Consider the following 27,265-nt stretch of genomic DNA (forward strand, 5'->3'; position numbering starts at 1 on the left):
AAGAATTAAGTAGATTTAGGCTGCCTGAGACTTCACTCACATTCATCGCCAAACACTTCAGACTTGTTTAAGTAAGGATCTGTTGTATCAGTCAGTACTTGGCAGCAGAGATGCTCAGATGACTTGATGAAAGCCTATGTAATCATTTAAGGAACATTTAGAGAAACTGGAACTTGTTTTAAGTACAAGCCATCAGGGTATGAAGCATGTTTTGAATACTGGCCAGCATCTTTTTCACATAAAATAGAAGATCTTTTCATTTTCTGGCTGACATATGTGCAGATTTTCACATATGTTACTTTGACTTTGCTCGATCTTTTGTGGTAATGAGTCAGAACAACTGACGTCACTTTTAAAGTTCTACATGGTTCCGTAGTGCTGTTACACCGGATCACTATCTGGCCTACAAACAACCTTTGAGGAACAAGAGCGCAAACTACTGAAGGATGCTGAAAAAGCTAATTGGGACAAGTGACTGATACGTCAGTGTTCTGCAATTAGCTAAAGGCTCAGGCAGTAGCGCAGCCAACAATCGTGCTTTTAATGCAGAGAAATCACAGTGACAAATGACTCCAAGTGCACTGTGAACCTACAGCGGTTGTCATCTTAATAAAGAATAATGGTTTGTGTTCAGTTGGCTGCCCCTCACGGACGGTGCGTCATTTACTTTATATACATTAGTGTTGCCTGTGGGTCTGTGTGTGCAATGCATGCATGTTTTTTTTTTCTTTCAACTGTGTTTTTCATTTCCAGCACACACTCACAGGTACATTTGCTCTATATTTACAGACTTCATGATAAAAGAGAAAATGATGAAGACCCTATGTTTATTTATGTTGGGTGCTGTGGATAGTGTTCACAGCAGCGATCCCCAACCAGGGATAACAAATGGGAATCTTGTGCTTGTGCAATTAAGAGAGTGTGAATAATTAGGAAGTGAGCAGAAAAGGTCAAAAAGTAAGCTAAAAGTAATGGATGACTGGTTAAAATAGATAGCTAATTCACTCAAAGTGATGGATTAATGGCTAAAATAGTACCCTTTGAGAATAAGCTAAAAGTAATGCATAAATTGTTGAAATGATAAGCTAAAATCAATGGATAAACACTTGGAATATTAGCTTAAAGTCATGGTATATCAGTTGCTTTGTCATCATATCCTCACTGGCAGAAGCAAAAGAAGTGAAGAATTTTTGTCTCACCTTGTTTAACAGTAAAATAACAGGAGTGAACATGATGAACATGGGCCAATCAACAATAAAACCAAACATAAAACCATTAATCCTCCCAAGAAACGACCACAACATCGACTTTCACGAAAAAATGAAAAACTTCTTTTCCACAGAAACCTCCCAAACTACAATCTAATGCTGTATAACGGCTGAGCTTTCCTCTGGCATCACTTTGCAAAGAGAGGTTGCATTAGTCCACAAAGAGGAAATCCACAGAAACTCAATGCAAAATCGATTGCCAAGTTGACTGCCCTTGGTAAATCAAATCAGGACCAACACAGAGGCTTTTAATAGTATAAGCAGGCAGCCTGAGGTGGTCTTTAAGGCCCATGTTGTCTGTTCTGCTGGCACTACACCTGTGTTTTGAAGGCCTAACTCAATAAGCAGCCTGACTAAAGAGAGATTTGATTTCACTGGAGGGAGGCAGCTACGACTGGAGGTGGGCTGGCAAGACAGACAGCCCTGTTTCTGTAGTGGGAGGATAGAAGGGTCACACAAACACACGTACTCGCACATTCACACACACACACACACACACACACACACCCAGACATCCAGGCAGACACACACATTCAAGCACATCTAGACAAGACACTGTCTGGGTGACGGCGGCGTTACACAACAGAGAAACGAATACAGAGCTTTGCACCTACACAGTGTTATATAGCCCACACTTGATAACAAGCACAGTAATGAATGTAGTATTGGTTAACAGCGGCAGCAGACATCTTGAATCAATAAGTGCACGCAGAGCAGACTGTGTGACAGGCTACTTAGAGGGCACAGATGTTGCTGAGAAGCTCAAATAGTCACAGATAGAAGCAAGGACTTCAAGACCAGATAAATAATACATGGGACGACTCTATGGATGTCCTGCTAGGTGTGCTGTCGCTAAAATAACCTTGAGAGCGATGATACAAGTAGAAATAAATCAAATGAAGAGCAAAACAAGAAAGAGAGAGAGAACAGAGAAAGGTGGTGAACCAGTGGACAAAACGAAACTTCAGATGGACTCGAGGACAGACAAAGAATAAACCAGACAGACAGAGTGTCAGTGTGATGGTGCAGCGCTGTTACTGTGTGCTGTATGGTGGTGCAGACAGAGTGTGTGTTATGGTGATGTATATATGAATGGAGAGGTGTCATACCTGGTCCCAGGTCTGAGGAAAGAGCAGGTGCTCCCTCTGGTCCATCCACAGTAAGGGTCCCTGGAGGCGATACAGTTCCTGCACACACACAAACATTCACTTTACTTGAACCAAAAAAACTTCACCTCAAATTCCCCTCTCGTGGTTTAAAAGTTAAATACTGATTTGCTTCATTTCATTATTGATCCACTCACCATTATTGATTCATACCATTTCATTATTGATTGTTTTATTGATTAATTTATGCCATTTAGTCAATACCAGGCTCATACTTGGAGCTATCTCGTATCTCATACTGATGGTTTTTGCACATCTTAGCCCATCAACTACAAAATCTCCAAGTGTGACATGAGTTTTTAGATTTACGTCCTACGTTGCAGAAAACTCTTCATTTCCAGCTACTTAAGACTTGAAACTTACTTGATAATGTTATTCATGACAGTGAATATTTTGTGATATATTTCTTTGTCAAAGTAACAATAAGGCAACTTGAAAATGGATTTGAGAGCAGAGACAGATTCTTTAAAAGCCTTTCTTGTTAGTGGACTAAAGTAGGCCTAAGAATAAAGTCTGGAAGTTTATTCTTAACTTTGGAATCAGCAGCTGAACAAAAAAATGGTCAGATTAAGCTTTTTCCAAAGTTGCCAAATGCCTCTCACGGTCTGGAAAAAGCTAAGAAGTGGATTTAACATCATTTCCCCTGAAATTAGCTCCAGGAAATTGAGACATTCTGGGATTTCACGGTTATCTGTCCAGCAGCAACCTTTTATATGCAAGAACTTAGAGCAGCTGTTTGACAGTGTCCATGTTGCTTGTGGTTTGTCTCTGGGGGTTTGATTTTCAGACAACACAGTTCATGAATGAGATACATTTCAACTCCATCTCTTAAATATTAGATGTCAGAATGTCCTTGACTGCAGCAACGAGTAGAGTTTTTGAAATGAAATGCGCTCAACGCCTATTACACTGCTGCACAATCGTAATGTAATTGTAAAAAATGACGATGAGGTGTTCACTCTGAAGGATTACCAATCTCAAGACAGATTCAAGTCTCTGTAAGTTATTTTTTTTACTGCACTATTGTCATGAATAGAAATGACTCCATACCTAAAAGACAGGGAATCAATCTAAAAACCTGTGGTGTACTTTGAAAATTGGCTGGCAGTAATGTCAAGTAGCTTAAAAGGGATTTGTTGCTGTTGAGTGATAATATGTAAAACCTCAGATATGGTGCTTTAATAATGCACTGTGGACTCACTCAGTGGTTAACTGCACAACATGACTTTTTAATGGCGGGTCTGTGCGTGGGGTTAAATGAGGCTAAAAGGGCAATCTGCAATTGTATGCATTGGAAAGCAGTCCGTCTGATGTCAAATGCTGAATTATTAAAGATGTGTTTGAATAAAAAAAGCAGCGTAGACTGACACTCCTCAAATGTTAAAAACCAGACCTGAAGCCAGTAAAGCGTGACTAAGAAACCTCGCATATATCCACATACAGAACATTAACTCTCATCTAAACACACACCTCAGAAGGCATGTGAGCATTTCTTAATGTGCTCTGGATTACACGCTTGTATGACTCACCTGGTTCAGTGAACAAACTGCACGCCTGATGTGCTGGTGTGCGCACCGGTTTGTGTTAGTGTGTCAGCGGACCCTAACGGGCCACAGCCACAGGCATCAAGAGTCTGTAAGTGTGCCAGCGAGGGAGTGCGAGTCTGCTTTACGCCGCTTGCGTGGGTGCATGCAGGTGAAATATCATTACTTTGAAAATATGCATTTTTTATGTTTAATTATGTAGGATTAGTGGACTCGCGGTACGAACTCTTTTCCAGAAATGCCCTGCTGCACATTCAGATTGAGTTAAACACATTCACACTGGTGAGCTGCCAGAACAACCAAATGAGTACCTTCACGGGAGCTTCTGATATTCTATTAAAAACTGGATGTACCACTGCAAATCTCTCTTTAAAAAATTATAGATTAGCTGCTAAACTGAATAACATCACATTAACACATTAACTGCTGATTACATCCTGGTCATGTACTAATATTATTCTACTATTATATAGATTTGTTATATGCTTATTGCTCTCTTGAGCTTCATTATCATGTATTATTATCACTTATTTATCATATTATGTACTCCACTTACAGTAAACATTAGTATTATTATTATCCATTAAAATAATGGTACATAAAGTCAAAATTGCACGCTAAGGCAATATACAGCCTTATTTTTAATGTCGATGTACTACACTAACAGCTTTTATTAGATTTTCTTCCAATTTACTGGCACATTTTATTGCATTTTTACTCATTTCAGTGTTATACGGCAGTTACCAGATTATCACTTTGCTCAAGGACACAGTGACAGTTATTATTAAGTTGTAGTATGTGGTTATTATTGTAGGAAAATTCAGGTCAGCTACACAGCGGCAACTCAGGAGCTGGCAGGGCTTCATAGTGTCTGGCTCAAGGACACTTGTGAAGGCCAGATGGTTCTTGAATGGTCACCTAACTTCTTGTTATGCTGCCTTTTCATGTTCCTGTACGTACAGTATTTGGTGCAGACTTACTTCATGCATCGGGAGTAGAGCTGGCATCGTGCCACCGGTACTCTGACCACACAGGAGGGGAAGGCGAGGAGCAGAGTGTGGCTCGCCCGGTCCAGAGTCAGAGACAAAAGCTGCCTGGCCTGCACAGAGTCTTCAGCACACCTGCAACACATATGCACACACACACATTAACGCAAACAGGCAGGCACACATAAAAAGCAAAAATGCATTCGGTAATTTCAATTACCTGACTGAGACTGCACATTAAACCTCTGACCTCACTCTTAGCATTACAGCGGGAAACAAACATTTCTCGTGACTCAATGTGAAACACAACCAAACATAAACAGTTCTATAAACAAAAGCCATAATAAAAGTGAGAGCGATGAGAGGCCAAATCCATGTAGCCAGATGTTATGATGTTGTCAATCCAAATATGCACCGAGCTGATTTTAGAGGTTCAAGAGGTCGGCTGGCCATCAAAAAACAGCAGCCTGTAGCTGAATCGCCTCTAATTGGCACTTACAGCTACGATAGCCGGCACCAACCTGCCCCTGTGCAGCGGATTTATACCTTTTTACGCACATGTGCACTCATGCATCAGTTGTATCTGGATGGTTTATGGTAATAACATTGCAGTGGACCCACAGTCATTAAGAAGAATCTATCATTCTGCTAAGGCCAAGCTGTGAGTCATTCTTCACAGCCAATATGAAGGAAAGCAGGGGAAAGGAAGGGGGGCGGGATGGAGGTACAGCGAAAAAATACAATAAACAACAAACAAATGCAGGAAAATGATAACTCATGAGAAGAAAATAAGGCAGGCAGAACCAAGATCAGACAGGGGGAGAAAAGAGGAGAAGATATAGGCTCTATTAGGATTGCATTTCTTTCAGGTCATTTCCTGTTTCATTATGGCAACCAGCCAATCACAAACCAGTGATTTCTCTCTGTGCTGACTTCTTAAAAGATGATTGTGTTAGTGGCCCTGCTTCTGTGTACCCCGAGGTTTATTACAGGGCACAAGGCATCGCTTTGTCTGTGTATGAAAGGTGAGGCTGGGGTTGGCCTGGCCTGGAGCATAACAGGAAAAAAAGAACCCTGATGTGGCTGTGTTCTGTTTCCTGATTAGCTGGACGCCTGCTGTGATGGCTGGACTGTCACTGACCTCCTGGTGGGCTCACCGTGCACACCAAATTATCCCTCACACACTGGGTCCAGTCTGCACCAGCTCATTCATCACGCAGTCCCCTCATTTCACTTGCCACCACTATCCCTCATTTTGTCAAGTCCAAAGCAGAGCAGATAAGCTGAGACACAAATTGGTGTGCATATGTCGGAAGTTTATTACTAAATAAGAAGTGAAACAGTATAAGTAGATTGGACTCTATTGCAGGGAGGAAGTGTTTCCAGCCAGTTGGTTCAAGAAATAATCCTGTATTTCCTCTGATTGCAGAAAAAGCGCTATATACTGTATATCAGGGAGCACAATTACCAAGTCAGGAAGCTGGTATTTAGAACCATGTACTCTCTTTTCAAAATGCCTCTAATTAGCCTTAGTGAAAGATAATAACCAGCCAAACGTGCCTGCATCTGTGTGACAATCTTCTCCCTCCCCACCCTGCAGCCATCCACCATGTGGAACACTGCATCTCGACAAAGAACAAAAGCAAAAACTGATTGAAAAGGCATTGTACTCAGTGTTTATTACGTAGCGATGGGCATCCAATGAAACCCCAAAGCTGCATGCCTCGTGCAAAATGCTAATTAGAAGAGGCCACGAAGCCTGATCCACTCCAGTGTTTTGTCAAGATCCAGATATTAAATATAATTTAGCTTCAGGCTCATGATAAGGGGTCATTTTCCCTGACAGTATGTCATTTTTGTCAAGATTAAGGATAATGTGATTTTATCATCATTTCATTATTTTCGGATGTTTTTCCTCTAATGCCGGTCTACCGTACGTCTCAGCCTCATTAGATGATGTTCAGATTCCCTGATAATGAATATTAGCCTCTAATCCTTTTCTTTTCTGTTTGGCCTATTTGTATTCTCTGCATGGGGTAGCGTCGTCTCAGCTCCTGCACAATTATGTGTGCCTCTCGAAGAACAGGTGAGGTTTTCTGCATAATTCAGGACACGCCGTGTTTCGAGGACATGTCAAGTTTTTTTTCCCCCCTCTAGCGATTCTTTTTCTAGGCGTATCTCAACACCAGCTCCCCTCGCTGTGTATACATCAACCGTAGATGTCATTTAACCCTTTGTTTACCTCCCCTGCTGTATGTCTTGAGCCTACAGGTTTGCGCCATAAATAGTTCTGTCATTTTGGGAAATACACATTTGTCTTCTTTCCGGGAGTTAGATGAGAACATAGACACCGCTCTCTGTACATTAAATGTGTGTGTTAATGCCAGCAGACAGTTAGCTTAGCTTAGCATAAAGACTGGAAACAAGGTAACATTTAGCCTTGCGCGGCACAAAAGTTTAAAAAAAAATCAGCACCTCTGAAGCTCACCAATCAACACGTCATGTAACAACCTGAAAGTGACGACAAGACTCCAGGAAATTGCTGAAAAAAAAAAGAAAAGGTACATAACCCCCTGCAAAATTTAAATCTGGTGTTTTTACACTTCAGTTTTCCTTCAGATTAATGAATCTAGATATAATGTGTTAATTAATGTGCTTTGGAGGTGCTGGTCGATGGATATAGCTACCTTTGGACAGAGCCAGGCTAGCTCTTTCACCCCGTTTCCAGCACTAAGCTAAGCTAAAAACTGCTGGCTGTAGCTAAAAAAAAATAAAAAATTAACAGCTGGCTATAACATATGTTCAATTCCTTTCTGTTAGCTTTGACGTCTTACTTATCAGGGTTGAATCCCTCCAGTTCCTCCAGGAAGATGTTGCTGTTGGTGACTGTGTTGTCCTGGTTTGGCATGATGAGAAACTTGAGGATGGTTCCTCTGCTTGACCCGAGGAACAGGACGGTCCGGTTTCTGTAAGGCCCAGCTTCTGTATCCACCACAATCTTATTCAGCTGGTACCTGCGCAACAGCCGAGACAGAGCACTGCGTTAATGCCACAGAGCTGTGCCGCTCATTTGGGACTTTTTTCTTCTGTGAAAGCTAAAAGCACCGTCAAGTAGCTTCCAGAGGCAAGTTTATGATTTAAGTGCATTACAACTGATTGGTTTAGGTGTAGAATACGTACTCCTGTGAATTTAAAACATAATATGCCATTTTCCCTTGAGTCACTTCAAAATGAAATTAATTCCACAGAGAAGAAACTGCTCATCAAATTTGCATAATAAACTAATTACGCTAGACGTTCAGTCATTAATAATATCAGTCAAGTAAATGGGCTCGTCTTGGAACAATAGCAGAGTGTTGCTGAACTACACACGGCCTTGTGTGTCTCAGTCAATACACGAGAATGGAAGCCATGTTGTGCCGGGTGTTTAATATTCCACATACATCTAGTCCCCATAATCCCCTGGTGGCCGGTTGGCAGCGGGACTCCATACAGTAGAAAGTGGAGAGAAAGAGAGAGAGAGAGGGAGGCATGCATGCATTTATGTGAGACTTGATGTGCTACAGCTGCTTGCCTGCTACCACAGGCTGCAACAACCAGCCAGAGTAGCTTCAACAGATGGAGCCCACAGGCCAAACAGACAGACAGACCATGTGTGTGTTTGCATACATACATCTGTGTATGTTCACAACCCCGTCTCCTACACTGTAGAACATCACACAGGAATTTATCAGCTAATATTTGATCATGAAGTTAATGTAAATATATGTTTCGTTTCCCTCTTCCCTGTCACAACTGATAAATTGAGTGAGTTCTCCTGACATGAAGTCTTGTCACTTGAGAGATGATGAGTTGAGGGAATGTTCACTAAAGTTAAAACACAATTTGCATATCAGCAGACTTCCCAGCATGTATTGTTAGATGGTTAAAACTCTCCAGAGAACTTTCTTTTTCTTTTTTCTTTTTTTAAAATAGAAATGATGTTAATTAACCACTAATGTGTTTTGCCAAATATGTCTTGAGGGAACTGTAATTTCTGCCTGGATTATGTTCAATGGTAACATTTTTTGAGTGTAGGGAGTGCAAAGTATTAAAACCGAATGGAAGTCAGAAGGAGGAGGTCAGGGTGGATGGTTGGCATACAAAGACCAGAGACCAGGATTTCCATCCCGAATCCCACGTATGGCTAGCTTTAGGCAACAAAGGCACTTTGGTCAAGTTCGAATAAGATCATGTTTTTGGCTAAAGGTTAATAAACCTATATCAACACATCCTGTCTTGTGCTCCAAGTTGACCTTTTCAACATTTAACCAAGCTGAAGTGGGCTGAATGAAGCCTGGTTGCTAAAAACCTAGCGGCTGGCTGTCTCTCAAAGGGGCCACGCCCATAATTATGCACAAATTTAAGTGTTAATATAATCTAAATTACATAAAAACCCTGTACAGTTGTCATGACTGAGGAAATAAGCTATAGAGAGTTTTTTTGTACCAGGTTGTATATATGTTTATTTCTGCTGTAGAGTTGGGGATTTTAATATGCAGGGTCTGGTATGCAGCCTCAAGTGGCCATTCAAGGAACTGCACTTCTCACCTGACCATGGTTCTGACTATCCAGGGTCTTTGTCCGAGTGATGGGATGGCTTCATCCATCAGAGGATGGGTCTTGACGAAGTTGAGCATCTCATCAGGGAACGAGTTCGAGGAATTAAACCTGGAACCTTCAACGGCACAGCCACCGGGTCTGGAGACAGCAAATTCAGTTCATGTTCGGCAGACTGTACAGAGGCGAAGTTACATACACTTTTCTGACTACTTCAGGCCTCAGTAAAAATATAGATATATAATTAAGCAGTCTAGACTGTCTGAGTGTCGCACATTCAGACACATGCTCCTTTTTCAACAAGAGGTTGATTTGATTTACTCAGAAGATCCTCATATTTGAAGTATTTGGCAAATGGTGGACAGTTGCATGAGGGTTGCAGAGAACAAGTTGCAAAAAAATGTATTTTCCACATCTATGTTTAGAGTTTATACAGGCTGTAACAGCATATGCAGCCTCCTGCATTCTCCATTGCATGTGTGTATGACCAGACTTAGTGTTTCACCTAAAAGCTTTTAAATAATAATTTTAAATAATGCCCATGAGCCACGGCTACATGAGCGTTGAAAAAAAGGAGTGTACTGTCGCTTGTATGGCCTCTATTTTCTTTTCATATGAAATCAAACCTCAGTCATGAACTGCAACCTGCAAAACACACCTCTATAGAACAGTATAATGGCTGAATTGAACGCAGGTTGTTAAGAAATTTGTCTCCTTACAGTTCTGTGATAACAACCTGAACACAGGTGCATAAACTGATTACAGCCATCTGTACCTTGGCTTGGGGATGACTTCATCTGGAACAGGCGTCCAAATAGACTCGGGTGATTTCTGCTCCTTGAACCTCCCATCAAACACTCCAGCCAGCTGCTCCATGTCGAAGGCACAGACCGCAGAACCTGGGATACTACAGAGACAGAGACAGAGAGGTGAGACAGAGAGGTGAGACGGGGTAGATCGAGACAGAGAGGTGAGACGGGGTAGATCGAGACAGAGAGCGTCAATTGATAAAACACTTTGAACTGATACGAAATGGCTGTCAGTCCTGCGTCAAGTGGGCTTCACTGTCAACAGTGGTGCGCCGACAATAAGTGACGGAAAAGGAAAAGATAAGGTAGATAATTCGAAGGCTGAAAAACAGACTGCGAAATGTGAAAAAGGAAAGAAGTTCAAATATAGAGTCAAGTGTGAGTGGTAGAAAGGGACAGGCACCCAGCGAGGATGACAAATTGGATTTGGGCTGTTCATACTTTGACATTCAATGCTTGAACACAAAGGAAATTGTTATTGAGACGGAAAGAAAGACAGGATAAGATAGATGCTGTCAACTCCTCGGGCGAAGAATAGATGCGCAGTGGATGCAATAGCTAGATTAGACCCATGAAAAGATCTTGGCTGGAATTCCTGGAATATAAAACGAAATAGGAAATGAGTCACTGAATATTCTGCCTTTCCGAAAGAGTGAGTGTGTGTGTCTGTGTGTGTGTGTGTGGGGGGGGGGGGGGGGGGGGTTCTCATAAACGCACATTCCAGTAAAAATCTCGACGCTCCTGAACCCTGAACAGAGATCAGAACATCTGCTCCATGAAGTGTCCATAGCCCACACACAGACACACAGGCAAAATCAACAAACAGAGACACATTCACACACGTCTCTTCACGTCATGCGTCTATACTTTGGCTAAAGAAAGAACTACAGGGATCAAGAAATAAAGGCAGCAGTGTCGAGATGAGATAAGCAACGAGTTTTAAAAAAACACCCCGTGCTTCCTGCTCCGAGACTCAACTCTCTGCTCTGAATGTGTCCTCGTCAGTGACTAATGGTGTGCGTGGTGTGAGAGCTGGTGACTAAGTGCTAATACCTCAGTGATACACGAACATCGAACAAACCTGAGAGACTGAGTCACCTGCGACCCGCTGCTACATAAATCCCACACACGCACCCCGTCTGTTTCTTGCCTTCTCTCGCTCTTTCTGTCTTAAAACATAAACGTCCAGCTGGTGATTTGAGGATGTGCCCCCGTGATTCTGCAGAGGTGTTTGTGGTCCCTTTGAAAGCCGTGGAGGGGTTTGTTTGGGAAGGCAGCGCCCGAAGGCTGGGTTTCGGTTGCAGCGGGGAGCCGTGCTTTCCCCTGATGTGCCATTTGATCAGGTCATGCCAGCGCCCTCAGTACTTATCATTCATAGACATGGATGTGAGTCAACCCGGGCCTGCGTGGCAGGGCTGCAGGCGTATCTGTGGACCGTACAGCGTCCCTCTCAGGACCACATGCACCAGATGTTACGAGTGACATGTCTGCCAGCTCTGCACCGGTGCCAGCTTGGCTTCCTTTGTCTACCTTATCTCCCCCTCCTCTTCCAGCTCTCTCTTTCTCTCTCCCTACAGGTCACCTGGTGTGTCTAGCAGAAGTAAGCCAAAAGGCCTCAAGCTGCTTTTCTTTCTGAATTCTCTTAATTATTCTCATTTCCACTCTCTCTCCTGCCTTTGTTTCAAAGTCCACATGTGCTGTGTTCTTGTTCACAAGTTTAATTTTCAGTCATTTTCACCATCACTCTGAAATGTACCTGTCCCCCTCTGTCTGTCCACAGGCATTCGTCTTTCCTTCACTCTTTCTCATTGACGGGGGTTGAGTGACAGGCTAGCCGGGCTAGATGCACAGGGTGTCCGTTTGAGTGGGCTGCTGCGGAGTCTAAAGTACTTCCTCACTGTTTAACAAGCTCACTGACAGCTTGGAATAGCACGGTCCTCACGGACACATGATGCCTCGGAGGAGTAGGCGAGGAAGAGGAGAAAGAAGGTGGGAGTCGGAGGAAGTTTCAGCGTCTGTCCTTTAATAAGGGTTTGAAATCTAACTACAAGCTGACATTTTCCAAACTCATCATAAATCTGGAAAATAATGAAATAAGGTATCAATTAACCACATGGGAGCTATGTAATTTCCGTTCAAATGTTTATACATTTAAAGGTCAGAAATCCCACACACTGAGTCTGATTCGCTGGAGAGTACAAACCTGCCAATTGGACAATTTACAGTAGGTCTTTGTATATTTTCTTGGATAATTTTCATAATTTGAACAGTTTTGTGTTTGCTGATTTCATTGTTTGACTTAACTTGATTTCCACCACACTTGGTATGGAGCCAGAGGGGTTTCAGATTAACTATGTTGACTTTTTTCAGTAAAATCAGACACTTTGGTCTCCTTACACTAAACTACTGACCTTTAGTCCTATCAAGCCAAATTGTGTTTTATTTATTCAGCAGCACGAGGCTCCTCTGGCTATTCAAATGAATAGTTAAACATTTTGGAGGATCTATTCTATCTGTTTTTCTTGCAGATGAGATGAGAAGATCGATGCCACTCTCACGTCTGTACACTAAATATAAAACTGACACCAGGAGATGGTTAGCTTAGCTTAGCCAAGCCTAAAGACTGTAAACAGAGGGAAACAGCTAGCTTGGCTCTGTTCAAATGTAAAACAAATCTGCCTATCAGCATGTCCACGGCTCACAAATTAGCTGAACATTATGTTCTTGTTGAAAACCGTACAAAAACAGAAAACAACAAGTTGCAGTTTCACGGGGGGATTGTGTGCTTGACTAATTCTTGGTCTGGAGCAGTGACTTGATCGAGTCGTGCTGTTGCCAGGCAACCAGCACAGACTCCGGTAAAACAACACAAATAGTCGTTGAAAGCAGTTGAATTAAATAAAGCAAATGTAAAGCTATTCCTTTGAAGTAAAAGAAACATACATTTATTTACAACATATATGAACATGCAACATATCTACAACAACAGAGAGCCAGTCACACAAATAAAGGTACTTCTGACCAACTGTATGGTAGAACTGACTTAAGTGCAGTTTTTATAAAACTATGTCACAAAAAGTTTCAGATTAAATCCTTTCAACTTCAGCCTTAATTACGAGAGTCTTTACACATCCTGAACTTCTACCCTTTATCTTCGTTTTTAATAATATTCAGTTATCCTTTTTCTTTCTTTTATTCTACCACAAACCTCTCACCTGAGCTCCTCTTTTGTATTCAGGCAACCTAATTTTTCATACTTTTCCTTGACCTTTCCACATCAGGCCCCTGTGGGTATTCTCTTCTCTCCATAACCTAACCTAACCTACCGCTGGCCATGTGGACTAGCGAACACCTCTGCAAAAACTCTGTATTTTCCTCATGACATGGCTCTGCTGTCAACTACACAGTGTTCCTTTCCCATATACATTTCTCAAGCTGTAGCTAGATACCCAACCATGTACCTCCCATGCCTTCTCTACTTGTGTAGGCCCGGGGGGACTAGCTTGCACATCTGTGCATCCTCCCCTGTGTCACGCTTCTCCTGGCACCGTAAACCTGTTCTCCTCCTGCTCCTTGTCCTCCTCGGTTCCCCTGCTCTGCTGTGATTTCCCAGAGGGACATCCTGCTGTCTGACCCTGTCACGTGGGATTCTTTACAACCGAAGCCAAACATGGACTCCTGTTCTCAGGATGCACTAGATTAACTCTACTTTGCATGGGATGTTTTCCCTGCATTCCTACGCAGCTCCATTAAGCCTAATGAGTCCACATCAGCCTACTCAGCTGCCAAAACAATAGCTAAAAAAAAAAAGAGAATTGTTTGTTTTCAGTACTGTAGGCCTTTCATTCGACATCTTGCTGCTGTTTTTTTTCCACATACCCACTTATTTGAGCTTCTAAAGTACTTTTTTTCTTCTCCCCAAACACCTCACATTGTTATTCTCTCTCTTTTGAGTTTGCTGTTGCTCCATACGCCTCTTTGACCTCTTGAGCATCAGGAGCGTGAGTGCAGGAGGTGCTCAGGAGGAAATGCAAGCTCTTCTTTCATCCCTCTTTGAGAGGAAGGGCCTGGGGCTGCAGAGGTGGATGCACAAAGAAACTGACAACTGGAGGCGATTTCATACTCTGGAAGAAGAGACTGAAGCATCCTGCAAACTCCATAACAGCTGAGAAGCTGGTACGTGCCTGTAAAATTATCCCCGAAGCATGCGGGCACAGGAGGAGATGAGTAACTTCAGAGTGTCCAGGGGAGACTCCAGGAGGGCCAAGCAAAACCTTGACTTCGTCCTGTCATTCCCATACTGCAGACCTATATATGCTGCACAGGGCCAAATGGCAGGAGAGAATAGCTACTCCTCCACTCCCAGGTCCTGCTTCATGCTGTTTTCACTGCAAGCTGCCAGCCAAAGCAATTTGTCTGGCAAGCACTTAGCCAGTGTGGCGCACTGGGCCACACGGGGCCAGTGGGAGTTTTGCAGCTCACCTCACACATTCTCTCTTTCTCTTTGTGTTCATTTTCCTCCATCACACATGTCCTTATCCATCCATCTAAGCCTCCCTTTTTCTCTCTCTCTTGGCTGGCAGTTATTTAAAATAGGACCCAGTGGCAGTTTACCCAGGCAGGGGTGTGTGTGTGTTCAGCTGGTTCTCCTCTGTGGCATGCTGTAAATGCTGTTATCTGGGAACCATTGTAAGTGTGTGCATGTGTGTGTGTGTGTGTGTGTGTGTGTGTGTATGTGAATCATCCATCTGTCTGTGCAGGCAGTGGCCCCTTCATGCAGCGCAGTCCTTCCAAACACGCAGATAAGATGCAGCTGATGAAACAGTTTTGGATCTCAGAGAGCGAAGGATACACGTGTTGTCCATTACTGACTTCCTCGTCCTTGAGTTTCTCATCCATCTCTCCTCCTCTTGTTTGCCGTCTCCCTCTTTATCCCGTCTCTCCTTTCGCATTTGCTCGCTCATTGTCTCTCTTTCATTTCTTCCCTTCTCTCTCTGCTGTCTCTTACTGGGAGGTCAGGAGCCCTCTGCTTTCAGACACTGTCCTGCAGCTACAGAGCCTTATTTTTATATCCTAAAAAACCAGAGATGGTATTATACAGGGACAGGTGATAGTTATGCTGCTTGCTGCTTTTAAGAGAGAGACAGTATTGATTCCAGACCGGAGTCAAATTGCAGCCAGTTGCAAAGATTTGTATGTGTCTGCTTCAATGTGTTTGCACTACCAGACGCAATAAGTGGGGTCAGGGCCAGTCAGACAGCGTAAAGAAGAGAAGAACATCACAGAAAAAAGCATACTGAATACTTTCCTGTGATTGGAGCTACTCCGACTGCAATATCCTGTCGCAAAACCTTATTTTTTAAGTATGCTTATCCCTGTGCAACTTGAAGGCTAGACGGAGGATGTGCCACACCGTAATGCCCCCTCTTAATAGATAAGACGCTGTTTTTCTTACTAATGTTGAAAAAATGGCTAAAAAAGCAGCATTTAGTAACAGTCAGCAAAGCAGAATAAGTACATTATTCTAACTGTATCAGAAAAGAGATATAGGAATCAGGAAAATTGTTTAGTTTATTCATACTAGCAGAAAGAGGAATTATCTCATCCCACTGACGGTTTTCTGACTTGTTTTAGGAAAATTTAAGACGAAACGCTAGATCGAGTCACATCAGAACACAGTGCTTCTCGAAACAAGTTTATATTTCGTGCATCAAAAGGACCAGAAGTATACCTTATGTGTAGCTCACATAAATATTTTTGTCACATGTCTTTTTTCCCTCTGTCGTTCAGTTTTTGTGGTTTGCTGCTTGTGTTGTCTTTGGCTCTGTAAATACCCCCGGTTTCCAATAATCCTCCGTTTAACAGGCAGCATCTCTCCTCTCCTCTCCTCTCACCTTTTTTCAATTTAATCTTGTCTTCCAACAAATCACCCTTTTGTCCTCAATGAAAGCATTCCATGTGTCTTAAATTACTCTGTACCCCACAATCTTGACCTTTGTACCGCCACACAGCCTTTTTCATTTCTCTGGAGCTTTGCTCGGCCTGTAGGAAGCCTTGCTCTTTCTGACTTCATAGGTGAAGGAACAAACTACGGTGGTCCGCGAAATTTTCAAGGTGAGCCGTGTGAGTGCTGCTTCACACTGGGTGTCTATCTCAGTCTCCTGTGTAAATCTAACGTCTGTGTAAATCTTAAAGAACACTCTCAGTGTGATTGAATCGCCTTATCTCTTTCTAGAAGGGACATGGATTGAAATCGCTCCATGTCAGCCCTCATATCCAAGCACAAATAAAGCTTCTTATTTGAAGGCAGACAGGTTGAGTATTGATCTTGAGCAGCGATTCCCAACTAGGGCTTTCACTTGCTTTGGAGTTTAGTAATTTGAAATTGCAAAGAGAAATTGCAATATGAATAATAATAAAAAAAATCCTCATACTGAGTAAGCTGCAACACCTGAACAGTGTGCACTCAAACTAGTTAGCAAGCGAACAGAGAGTGTGAAACTGTATCTGTAACTGAAGTGCTGGATAAATGATGAAATTGTTGACACAGATACCCAAAATGAATGGCTAGGCAGTTCACATAGCTACCCAAAAATAATGAATTAAATAGTTAGTTTTAAGTAATGAACAGCTGAAATAGCTCAAAGTGATGGAAAATGGTGAAATGTAGGTAAAATGCATGGATAGTAAAAACAACTTAGCTAAAAATTGGCTAGAACTAAAAGTATGCGATAAACAGTTCAAATAGATGACAAAAAATGGACAAATGGCTAAAAAAATTATCTTAAAGTCACAGTTTAAATAGCTAAAAGTAATGAAAAACGGTGCTGTGTAGCTAATAGGAACAGATTACCAGTTCGATAGTTACTAAAAGTAATAGATGAACAGTAGAAATAGTTCAAAGTAATGGATAAATGGTTTGAATAGGTGTCTGCGTTGATGAAGGTGTATTTTAATTCATTGGAATGGTGTTTGGGGGGTACAACTGACCAAAAAGTTTGGGAGCCAGTGATCTTGAATGTGTGTGTGCACATTTGTGAGAGAGAAAGGCATATTTGTGTGTGTCGTACCTGTTAGCCGGAGTGGAAAACACCCCCAGGATGATGTCTCTGCCGTGCATCCTGATGATGGGGCTGGTGGAGTGGAGCAGGTTAAAGTAGAAGTGGGAGTCCCCGGGGACGGAGCAGTTCAGACGGGCCTTCAGGAAAGACGTCCACTGCTTCTCCAGGACACGCTGAGACCCACCTTGATCACGTTTGCACACCCGCGCCACACGTGACACCACCACCTGTGAGCAATCGGGCACGAAAGAGCAGATATTGGCGTGGAAAATGACTGTGCACAATACATTCGCAACATACTGACAGGCATATCTGTAAAAGCACAGCTCACATGTTACTTCAATTAGCTGGGGAGTTCGGATATATTTCCCAAGCATTGGGTTTCATCTTCAAAAAGGCACATTTAAAAGCTCTTTTCAACTCCAGGGTGATCTCTGAAGAGTCATTTGCATGCTATTTGCAATGCGGAAACCCTGTTTTGACAGATCATTGTTTTATAATGGTAAATTTAATATCAATTATTCATGAAAATGTCAGTGCATCTCCAAATTGCTTCTTTGAACACCCTCATCCACCCTCATCCACGCAACAGCAATGCAGTTTAAGTATCCATTTACTCTGCTCTCTGTAAACATGTCAAAGCCCGAGACCTTGTGCAAGCACTGCTCCCCAAAATGTGAATGGCTAATTTATCAGAGAAACAGGTTTCCTGATGTTGATATATTTTCATAAAGACGTATCCCCAGTTGTGGGAAGGGCAGGAAATATACAGAGTTGCTATAAAAAAAAGTGAAGCTTTTCTCAGGTTAATACAGACATGAGTTGTTTGCTCAGACCGTTATTTTTTGGATTAGATATGCAGGCAAGCAAATAGGAGGATGAAAGGTCAGTGTAGCTGTGGGAAAAGACTTGATATTGACATCCAAATAATAGCAGCAGAGAGATATTATACTGGCATCTCCTTTCATGGTGTTGCATTTTAACGACACATCCACATATTCCTCTACAGTCCTTTTAAAAGATGCTCTGAATGGACCAGCAGCTCCTCTGTGTGAATGCTGCGAGTTCAGAGGGGCAGGACGATGTGTTTTCATCAGCGCGACATCCATACCTTCTCCAGGTAATTGAACTCCATGGCTATCTCTCTGAAGAAGAAGTAGATGTGAGGTCCCCACTCGACAGCACTGACAAAATACGGCTCTGTATTGTGAGAGAGAGGGAACGGGGGAAGGTGTATAGGAGAGGTGTGTGGAGGGAGAGGGTTTAATGAATATAGATGGACCGTGAGAAAGCATACAGCAAACAGTGTCTCCATTTGCAAATGTATCATTCACTCCCACGACACCGAGGTAACATGAGGGCAGTGAGACAGAGGCGCAGGCCATGCTTAATTTCATTACATGCTGAAAGGGGATTTCACACCAAACAATAAGCGCATTATGACTCCCTGATGTTTCTGACAACTCAGTTTCACGCGATGCATTTTGGCACGATCACACCCGGGACTGGCTGCAACCTATGTGCCTGATATTGTGTGTTTTCTACTGTCCCATTGTCAGTGTTGACCGTGATGTGGATAGTCCGAACTCCGTCAGGGAGCAGGGACTTTGACAGCCTCGTGTCCAGCGACCTGAAGATGGAGCTGCCAGGCTGCTGACTCAGCCCTCTGCTACTGACACACGTATTGATCCTGCATGCTGCTAAGTGATGCGGACACACACTCAAAACATCAGGCGAAGACATCGACGGCAGACAGGATGCTGATGAGAAGACGTACTTGAGAGAGCAGCGCCCGTGCGACGCTAAAGTACAAACAAACACACCTGAGGAGGCAGACAAACGCACACATACACACTCGCACACATGTCTGTAGGCACCTCTGAACCACTTGGAGTCGTGCTTGACGGTGCGCAGAGCGGGACTGTCCCCAAGGCTACGGTAGATCACCGCATCAATGGCCAGGAAGTCTGTCACTGTGGCTGTAAACAGATTCCCCTCTGAAACACACACATTACAGAGAAACTAGTAAATTGGAAAGCGGCACACTGCAAAAAATCAGCTTTCAAAAACAAGGAAAAAAGCAGTAAATTGGGGAGTCTCAAAGAACCCACAGTTATTTTAAAAGTCACACCGGCACACTAAGAACAAGTACATATGTCTGAATGTAAAGACACTTTGACTTCGACAAAGCAGTTTTGTGCTTGTCAGAGTCGATTAAAAGAGCTTCATAATTCTGGAAATTCTACTTTCAAGCATTAAATTACTCAGAACCAGTTATAAAATTTCAGTAATAAGTTGTAATATCTTACAACTAAAATGAAGAACAAATAGCTTGAACAAGTGAAATGAAGGAACATAAAAACTGCCTGGTAAGAAGAGAGGAAAAAAAAGCATATATTGCCTTGATTAAAGATATTTCATCTTCCTTTGATTTTGCTTTTTGCAGTGTAGAATAGCTGCAAAAAAATACGCTGGAAAAAATGACTTAAAATCACCTAAATTATCTGCCAAAAGAGCAGAAAAACATCACCAAGAATTTTTTAAAAAGAAAAATATTTATTCTCAAAGAACCCACAGTTATCTTAAACCAACTACATTAGTGTGATTACTAAGAAATTCTGACTTTGACAAGGCAGTTTTGTTCTTGTCAGTGTTGATCAAAAAGGAAATTCTTGCTCCAAGCATTAAGTTAACAGTAATAAAATCTAAGTAACAAGTTGTAAAATCTTATCAAGATAATTAAGGACAAAAAAGCTTCATAAATGTGACGTGACTGACCACTCAGCAGTGTAATTGCAGGGACATAACTGCAAATTTGCGGCACTCGCATGCAAAATAACAACATTTTTTAACCTGCAGCTAATATCAGATAATGGGATGATGGCTGAGAGGTAATGGCTCCCCACAGTTTCAGCCACAGAACACTGCTGATTTGATCATAGTGGTGTTTAAACATGATGAAGCAAACAGAGGAGGTGAGTAAAACTGGGGAAATCTTGTTGTGCTTGCAGCATGTAGCATATTCAAGTGTCAAAAATGACTCACATGGCGCCGCGTGATGCACGTGACAAAGTAAAGGCTAAAACAAAAGGTGTGTCTTACCTGCAAACACGGCAACATTGGCGTGTTTGGGGTCATACGGGCACCTCGCCATACCACTGACGGTGTCTCCTACCATCTCTAGAGTGTCTCCCTGTTAGACCACACACACACACAGATACATGCATCAATCAGCAAACTCCAAATGTATCTACAGCAACAAAGAAGAATGGCAATTAGGGAGTGTTACCCTAAGTGCAAACTAATGATTCACTGGTGGCAATTAGGCGCAGCAGCAACAACAAGAGAGTCACATTCTCATGCATAAATTAACAGACAAGCACACACACATACACACAGACACACAAGGGCCATAAACGTACATGTATGCACAGTAAAATCTCTGTCACACACACACACATTGACAAACACATAGTAGACTCAGCCAAAAGCAAACTATTCTACAGCAGAGTCTAATTCTCATCCCCAGCTGAAATTTGTAGGTGTCATTTCATTAAAAAAAACAGCTATAAATAAAACAGTAGCTAGCATCACTAACTAGTCCCCAGAGAAACAGACTGCCTATCAGGACGAGACAGGTGTGTTATACACTGTTGTAGAATGTCATTAGTGGCTGACAGATAATGGGCCAGGTACGTCTCAGAGTTCCACTGTTGCGGTATGTTTGAAATGTGAGAGACTGAAAATAACACTTATCTGAAAAAGCCTTTGATAGCAAAAGGATTTTTTTTTCCCCTCTCACTCTCTCCAACTCAACTGCCTTCATCCCTCATTTAATATTCCTGCAGAATGATGTGAAATCAGCCGAGCCGGAGATTAATATTCATGTGTAGGTTTTCTTGCACAAGTTTGAAATCGTTACTGTAATTGAGCGGGACAGGGATTGGTTAGGAAGTGGAGCACACTGGGCTGCGTGGTTGAGGATTCAAAGCTTCAGACTCTGACGAATATATTTTGGAAAGAGAGGAGGAAATGTTGAGAGTACGCTGTGTCTAATTGTTTGAATCAGGTCTGTTAACACTTACACTTGAACCTTTCTGCCTCCAACTGGGGAGTTGCTTCGCTTTCTTAAACACTAGCAAAAGAAATTCAACCAGGAAAACAAGTCGCACATCTGCCACCCTTTACCCTCCTCTTCCTCTTCTCCCCTCTTTGTGCTCTTCTTGATTATCCGTCCCTGATTCTCAATGATAACAAGCTCAGCAGACAACAAAGTTTAGCCACTGAGAAATAACAACTGTTGCATCTCAGGAAACCAAGGCACTGGAGCTGCAAGACAGCAAAGATAAATAAGTCTGGGGAGGAAGTCAACGCAGCCTCGAGTGCTGAACTAATCAAGCTCTAAATGTTCCACCGCACTAAAGCGAGGCTTCTGTTTCGGAAAGGCACTTCTCAATTAAGTGAAACCGATCGTCATGAATTCATACTGACATTATCACAGGTTTGGGACAGGTACAACTGTGCTAGTAGCTGCGAGCACGTTCAGCCTTTACTCACAGTGTAGTTGGCACATAGAGGGTTGAAGGCGTTGGTCCCACACACAAACAGGCCTCCCTGTCTGCTGAGCAGCACCTTCATGAAATTACGGCATTCATCCTGCAGGAAAAGGGAGAAATTAGGAGAGGGAGAAGTTAGTGTGCAGGAGAGGTGAAACTGAAGGGAAGAGAGAGAAAATGATGAAGCAGACGGAGGAAAAACTGGGTTTATTTTTCAGAGGCTGATTATCCAAACCGCTCTGTGAAATGAAGCTTTTCAGTTGCCTGATGTGTGGAATTATCACACCATTAATGCTGTCAATCATATTGATACAGTCTGAACGTAGCCTGCAGAGACTTTAAGTGTCTACCCTCTTCACACATGCAAACACGCACACATGCACACACACGCACACACACACACACAGCTGCCGTTGACTGACAGACGGTAATCCAAACCAGCTTCAGGATTTTAAAACAAGCAACAGATTTAAGGCTAATTTCTCCACTGCGAGGCGTCAAAATACATGAAGTCTGCTTAATGACTAAATAAACCCAATTCACAGTCTCATTCTTCTGTGCTTATTCTTTGAAATGAGAAGTCGTGTAAGCGCCACATGACTTAATAGCTGCTTTTGCCCCACAGTGCCAAAAAGTAATAAATGTTGGTGTGGTGAAACTGAGAAAAATGACTTTCAAGCTAATCTGCTGCCTCCACAAAAGTACAGCCTGTAAGTGTGTTTATAGTAGAAATGACTAAACACATGTAGCCTCTGATGAACACTTCACACTGCTGTGAGGATCACACAATGCTGCACTGGCTCCATTACCTTTACCTATTCCAACCATTTAGCCGATACATGTAGCTATTTCAGCCTTTTTTCCATTGCTTTTAACTAGCTACTATCAGGCTACTTTAACAAAGTACTTACCTATTTATCCAATACTTCTAGCTGCCATTTGATAACTATTATGTTAATTATTCCAACTGTTTACTTGTTACTTTTCACTATTTGAACTGTCAATTCAGTACTTTTTATTTACTGCATTTGAACAGTTTATCCACTATGTAACTGTTTACACGTGCTTGTTTTCATTCGCTCTCCATTGCAACATGTGTAAATAAATACATCTGATTGAGACAGAGAAGCAAAGCAAGACAAAAAATAAAAAAGAAGATAACATCTTTGGAATTTGTTTTCTTTTCAGGAAATTTGTTCAAATTGTGGCTTTAAAGTTGAGGTGAAATGAAAAACCCTTTAAGAGCACGTGTCCAGTCATATTGTGCACCTATTTAACAAAAGATGCCAAACAAAAGCCACAATTTTTTGTATTCTTTTATCAAAATCCAATCATGATTTCGTCCTGCAAAGCAAAAAACAATGTGTGCTTACTGAAGCTTTGATCCCCAACTTGGAAACCACTGTCTCAACCAAAAAGTAACACACAAGAGAGCCTGTGTGTGCTGGAATTTACTTTTTTCTATAGGTATAAAACCTAAATTCCAGTTATGTCCTTCGACTTTAGCATCTGAAAACTACTGACGGCAGTTTGCCTGTGCAGGGCCGAGTCCGCCACGTGTGTGTGTGTGCAGAGTGAGTGGTGATGTACAGTAGATCACTGGTGAGCAGCCGCCAGCAACCCCCTCCCCAAACTACTAGTGTTCCCGTCAGGATGGCTCCAGCCCCCCCCACACACACACATACACACACACACACACACACCAGATGGGGTCTGCTTCAAGATCACCACCCACACTGATGTCATCAGAAAGAGAAGTATGGCGGCAGCAGAAGTGGTGGTGGTGATAGCGGGTATGTCAAACGACCGTGTGTTCGTGTACAGTGTGTGTGTGTGTGTGTGTGTGGAGGAGATCAGAGGGAAAGCAGTGATATGAGAGGCGGGTGAGTGTTATTCCAGATGCTCCACCCTTCTACCCCTCCACCTTCCCACTTCACTCCCTGCAGGGTTCTCGTTTTTCACCAGTGAAAAAACAGGAAAGGAGGAAGTGTTTTCATGTGCGAGTGTAATGAGTGTGTGTGTGAGTGTGTGCTGAGGTGCAGGGGGTGTGTCAAGTGTGAGGTGTAAATTTCTAATGGCGCAGCACTGTGTGACAAATTGAGGAGCGGCTGTGACAGTATTTGTGTGTTTGTCACTCCCTCACCCATGCAGCATGTGTTCATGTGTGCCTGGTGCATATATCTGTGTGTGTGTGTGTGTGTGTGTGCATACTATATCTGTGTGTGTATCTGTGTGTCACGGCACAGATGCATGCTCATGTGTGAGAATCATTTGCATGCTGTTTGTCGGTGGGGTTGCAGTCTGTCAGCTTGGTCAGAGCTGTAATCACAAAGCCAGATGAAGCACTCTTAATAACAACCCAGACCCACTGCCAGCATCTCAGAGAGGGGAGTAAATACTTAGAAGAGCCAAACCACTGCACAAATGTGCACATTTGGCAGTGCCTGTGCACATAAAATGAAACATTTCATGACTACAGGATGAAAACAAGGGTTGGATCCTTCGCAGCGTTTTAACTATTGAGTTTTGATTGCCATTTGCACTTAGCAGACATCATCAAAATTCATCCCCTGCTGCATACATGCTTTTCATTAACCCTTATTCAACTATTCTAGGAAGCAATTTGGCACTTCCAGGTATGGGTCTTTCTTTATTCAAAGCCCAATTCAGTCAGCGAGATTAGGGTTTTACTATGGTTTCCACATTAAAAATTAAACCAATTACAAAGGATCAAGCAGTGAATCAATGAATTAAACAATTATATATAAATCCAAATGCTGTACGTCCTGGTGCCTCCTTCTTCTCCCCTCTGCCCCCCCCCCCCCCCCCCCCCCCCCCCCCCCTCTCTGCTCCCTCACTCCCTGGGCAGAATCCAGACAAAACGCCACCTGTGCCGGCTGGCAAGCCTTCCCGAGACCCAGACGACTGCAGCCCTCCTCCTCCTTTTTCTCCACCTCCTCCTCCTGCTCCTCTTACTGACAGCGGCAGAGCTGCCCGGGCTCTGAAAAATTAATCTGCAGCACAGATGAATTACACAGGAGCACGCGTCCGAGTGCAAATATGGACGTAGTTGTGAATGGAGGGGAGATTTAAAGAAGAAGGATAGCAAGTATGAAAAGACAGGGTGCACCATGCGCAAGTGTGTGTACGTGTCTCTGCGAGCAGCTCTGCATATGTGAATCAGCATTTATGTAAACTACACGCTACACAAGCAGCTGGTTTTTAATCAGGTTCGTGCTCTGAAGGCAGATGTTAGCCAGGTTAGTTCTACCCTGCAGATGCTGGTCGAGCAAGTGCATTCCTCACCCTCTCGGATTCTAGGCACAGACACAGACCTCTGACATGCCAAAAGCATTCATATAAATGCAAGTGATCACACACGCAGTCGGAGGGTCGACAACAGCTTCTCTGTTGCTACAACACATCTGCTCAAAACAACCTGCAGCCGTCAGACGCCATTAAAACTGAGGAGGCCCCACATTCTGCATCTGCTTTCCATCTATTGTCCAGAACTCAACCTTTACTTTGAGATGATAAACAACTTTTCATTTGGCCAAAGCCTGGGCTCAGTGTTTGTTCTAATGGCGAGGCTTTATCCAGGAACCTAAACGAACCTCACCGATTCACCTCCGGCTACAATCAGCATTCCCGTGTTTGGTCACACCAAAATACGAAACAGGTTCATACGTCGTAAAATCCTCTGCTCGTTTTCCTGCTTTAGGAGCAGCCAGATTTTTCATGCTCTCATAAAAGTTATCACGATGACCTGCTTTAGTAATGTTCGCACAATAGGAGCCATCTAAGGTAGTATATCAGGGGGTCGTATTTAGCAAGCTGCTCCTCTAAATCTCAAAAGTTTCCATTACATGCCTGGCTGGTCCCCTGATGTTAGCGACCAGGGAGAAGGGAGACTTGCTTTGCCAAGAGTCGCCATTGAGCCAGAACTCTCCCACACACACACACACACACACATAGTGTATACACAATACACCCGCACATACACAAAGATTTGGCGAGGCCTCGTCTCCACTCATTAACAACAGGATTGCCATTTCCAGAAAAATCCCTGACGCACAATTTTGACTGAAAACAGTGACTCTCTGTGACAGGAAGAAAGTGTGTGTGTGTGTGTGTGTGTGTGTGTGTGGGTGGAGGATAAATTAACAGCGGTACCAAATTAGCAGCAATGTGCTGTTCTGAGTGCTGCAGTCTTACTCAGCATGTTAAAGCTAATCCGCGTCCCTCTGCAACCCTTCCTCCCTGTTTGATGGTAATTCTGACTGAACACACCACAGGCCACAAACAAACATCACACACCAGAAGGAGGGAGAGAGGGAGGGGAAGTGAGATAATAAAGATGGGAGGAAAAAACAGAGGAGGAAAGAGAGAGAGTGACAGTGAGAGAGTGAAGGGAAAGAGTGGCAGAAAGGCAGGAACAGAGAAAACCAGAGAGTGTTTCCAGACCAGTCAGCCATGTGGCAGCCTCAGCGGTGGAGCCGACCTGCAGCAAGACCTACAGATCGAGGGGTCAGCTGAGCTCCACTCCCTGGTGGAAACACACACACACACACTCCGTTCAATCCTTGACCACAACACTTAACCTGAATCACCCCTGGACAGCTCTCTTTCCGACTACCTGCTGAGGAAACAGTGGCAAATTGTCTCATTGTGATTAATCCGTGTGATATTGTACGTTAGCCTGTAACCAAACTGGGAACATATGGGGAAAAGACTGAGGCGAGTATTTTATGATAAAGCAAGCTTTTAGTCACTGAAGCTTCATCGGGATATATTTTTTTTGACAAAAGCTTATGATGACATCAGTTATGTGTTGCTGGGAAACGCAGTTCAGAGTTATACATCATCATCAACATAATCTATCAGCAAAAACTGAATAAATCAATACAGAAAGCCAGAATCAGAGAAACAAGCATCAGAGGTGATTAAAGGTAAAGAAGTACAGCACAAACATCTGGAAAGTTGATTTGTCTTCTTCGTCATTATATTTTTTCCTTCTTTCCTTCACTTTTGATGATTTTGGAAATACAACAATGGACTGCCGTGACACGAAAGATGCAATAAAGGTTTAACTCGAATGCATCTGGTCCCAGAAAAAAAAGAACATTTAAGGTAGCGAAGACCTCAATGTGCAGTAACATGAGAGGTAGAGAAACAAGATACGTTCTACATATGAGGCATTGGTGAGATTTTAAAAAAGGGGCCACAACTACAAGGAATGAAAGTGACTCCACATGCGGCATTTCAAATTGATTAAT

General features: G+C 42.8%; 1 protein-coding gene across 1 annotated transcript in view; it reads right to left on the minus strand.

Moving 5' to 3' along the window:
* sema6bb (sema domain, transmembrane domain (TM), and cytoplasmic domain, (semaphorin) 6Bb) overlaps positions 1-27,265 on the minus strand; it is a 61,774-nt gene that overhangs the window by 22,665 nt on the left and 11,844 nt on the right. Inside the window, exons 5-14 of the mRNA XM_041935364.1 lie at positions 21,991-22,089; positions 20,536-20,626; positions 19,311-19,430; positions 18,545-18,633; positions 17,443-17,660; positions 10,339-10,470; positions 9,555-9,704; positions 7,799-7,978; positions 4,959-5,099; positions 2,378-2,455 (exon numbers count right to left, since the gene is read on the minus strand). Of these exons, the coding sequence (XP_041791298.1) occupies positions 2,378-2,455; positions 4,959-5,099; positions 7,799-7,978; positions 9,555-9,704; positions 10,339-10,470; positions 17,443-17,660; positions 18,545-18,633; positions 19,311-19,430; positions 20,536-20,626; positions 21,991-22,089 (1,298 nt within the window). The remainder of the gene's footprint in view (positions 1-2,377; positions 2,456-4,958; positions 5,100-7,798; positions 7,979-9,554; positions 9,705-10,338; positions 10,471-17,442; positions 17,661-18,544; positions 18,634-19,310; positions 19,431-20,535; positions 20,627-21,990; positions 22,090-27,265) is intronic.

This window comes from Chelmon rostratus, chromosome 4 (assembly GCF_017976325.1).
Source record: "Chelmon rostratus isolate fCheRos1 chromosome 4, fCheRos1.pri, whole genome shotgun sequence".
Classification (NCBI taxonomy): Eukaryota; Metazoa; Chordata; class Actinopteri; order Chaetodontiformes; family Chaetodontidae; genus Chelmon; species Chelmon rostratus.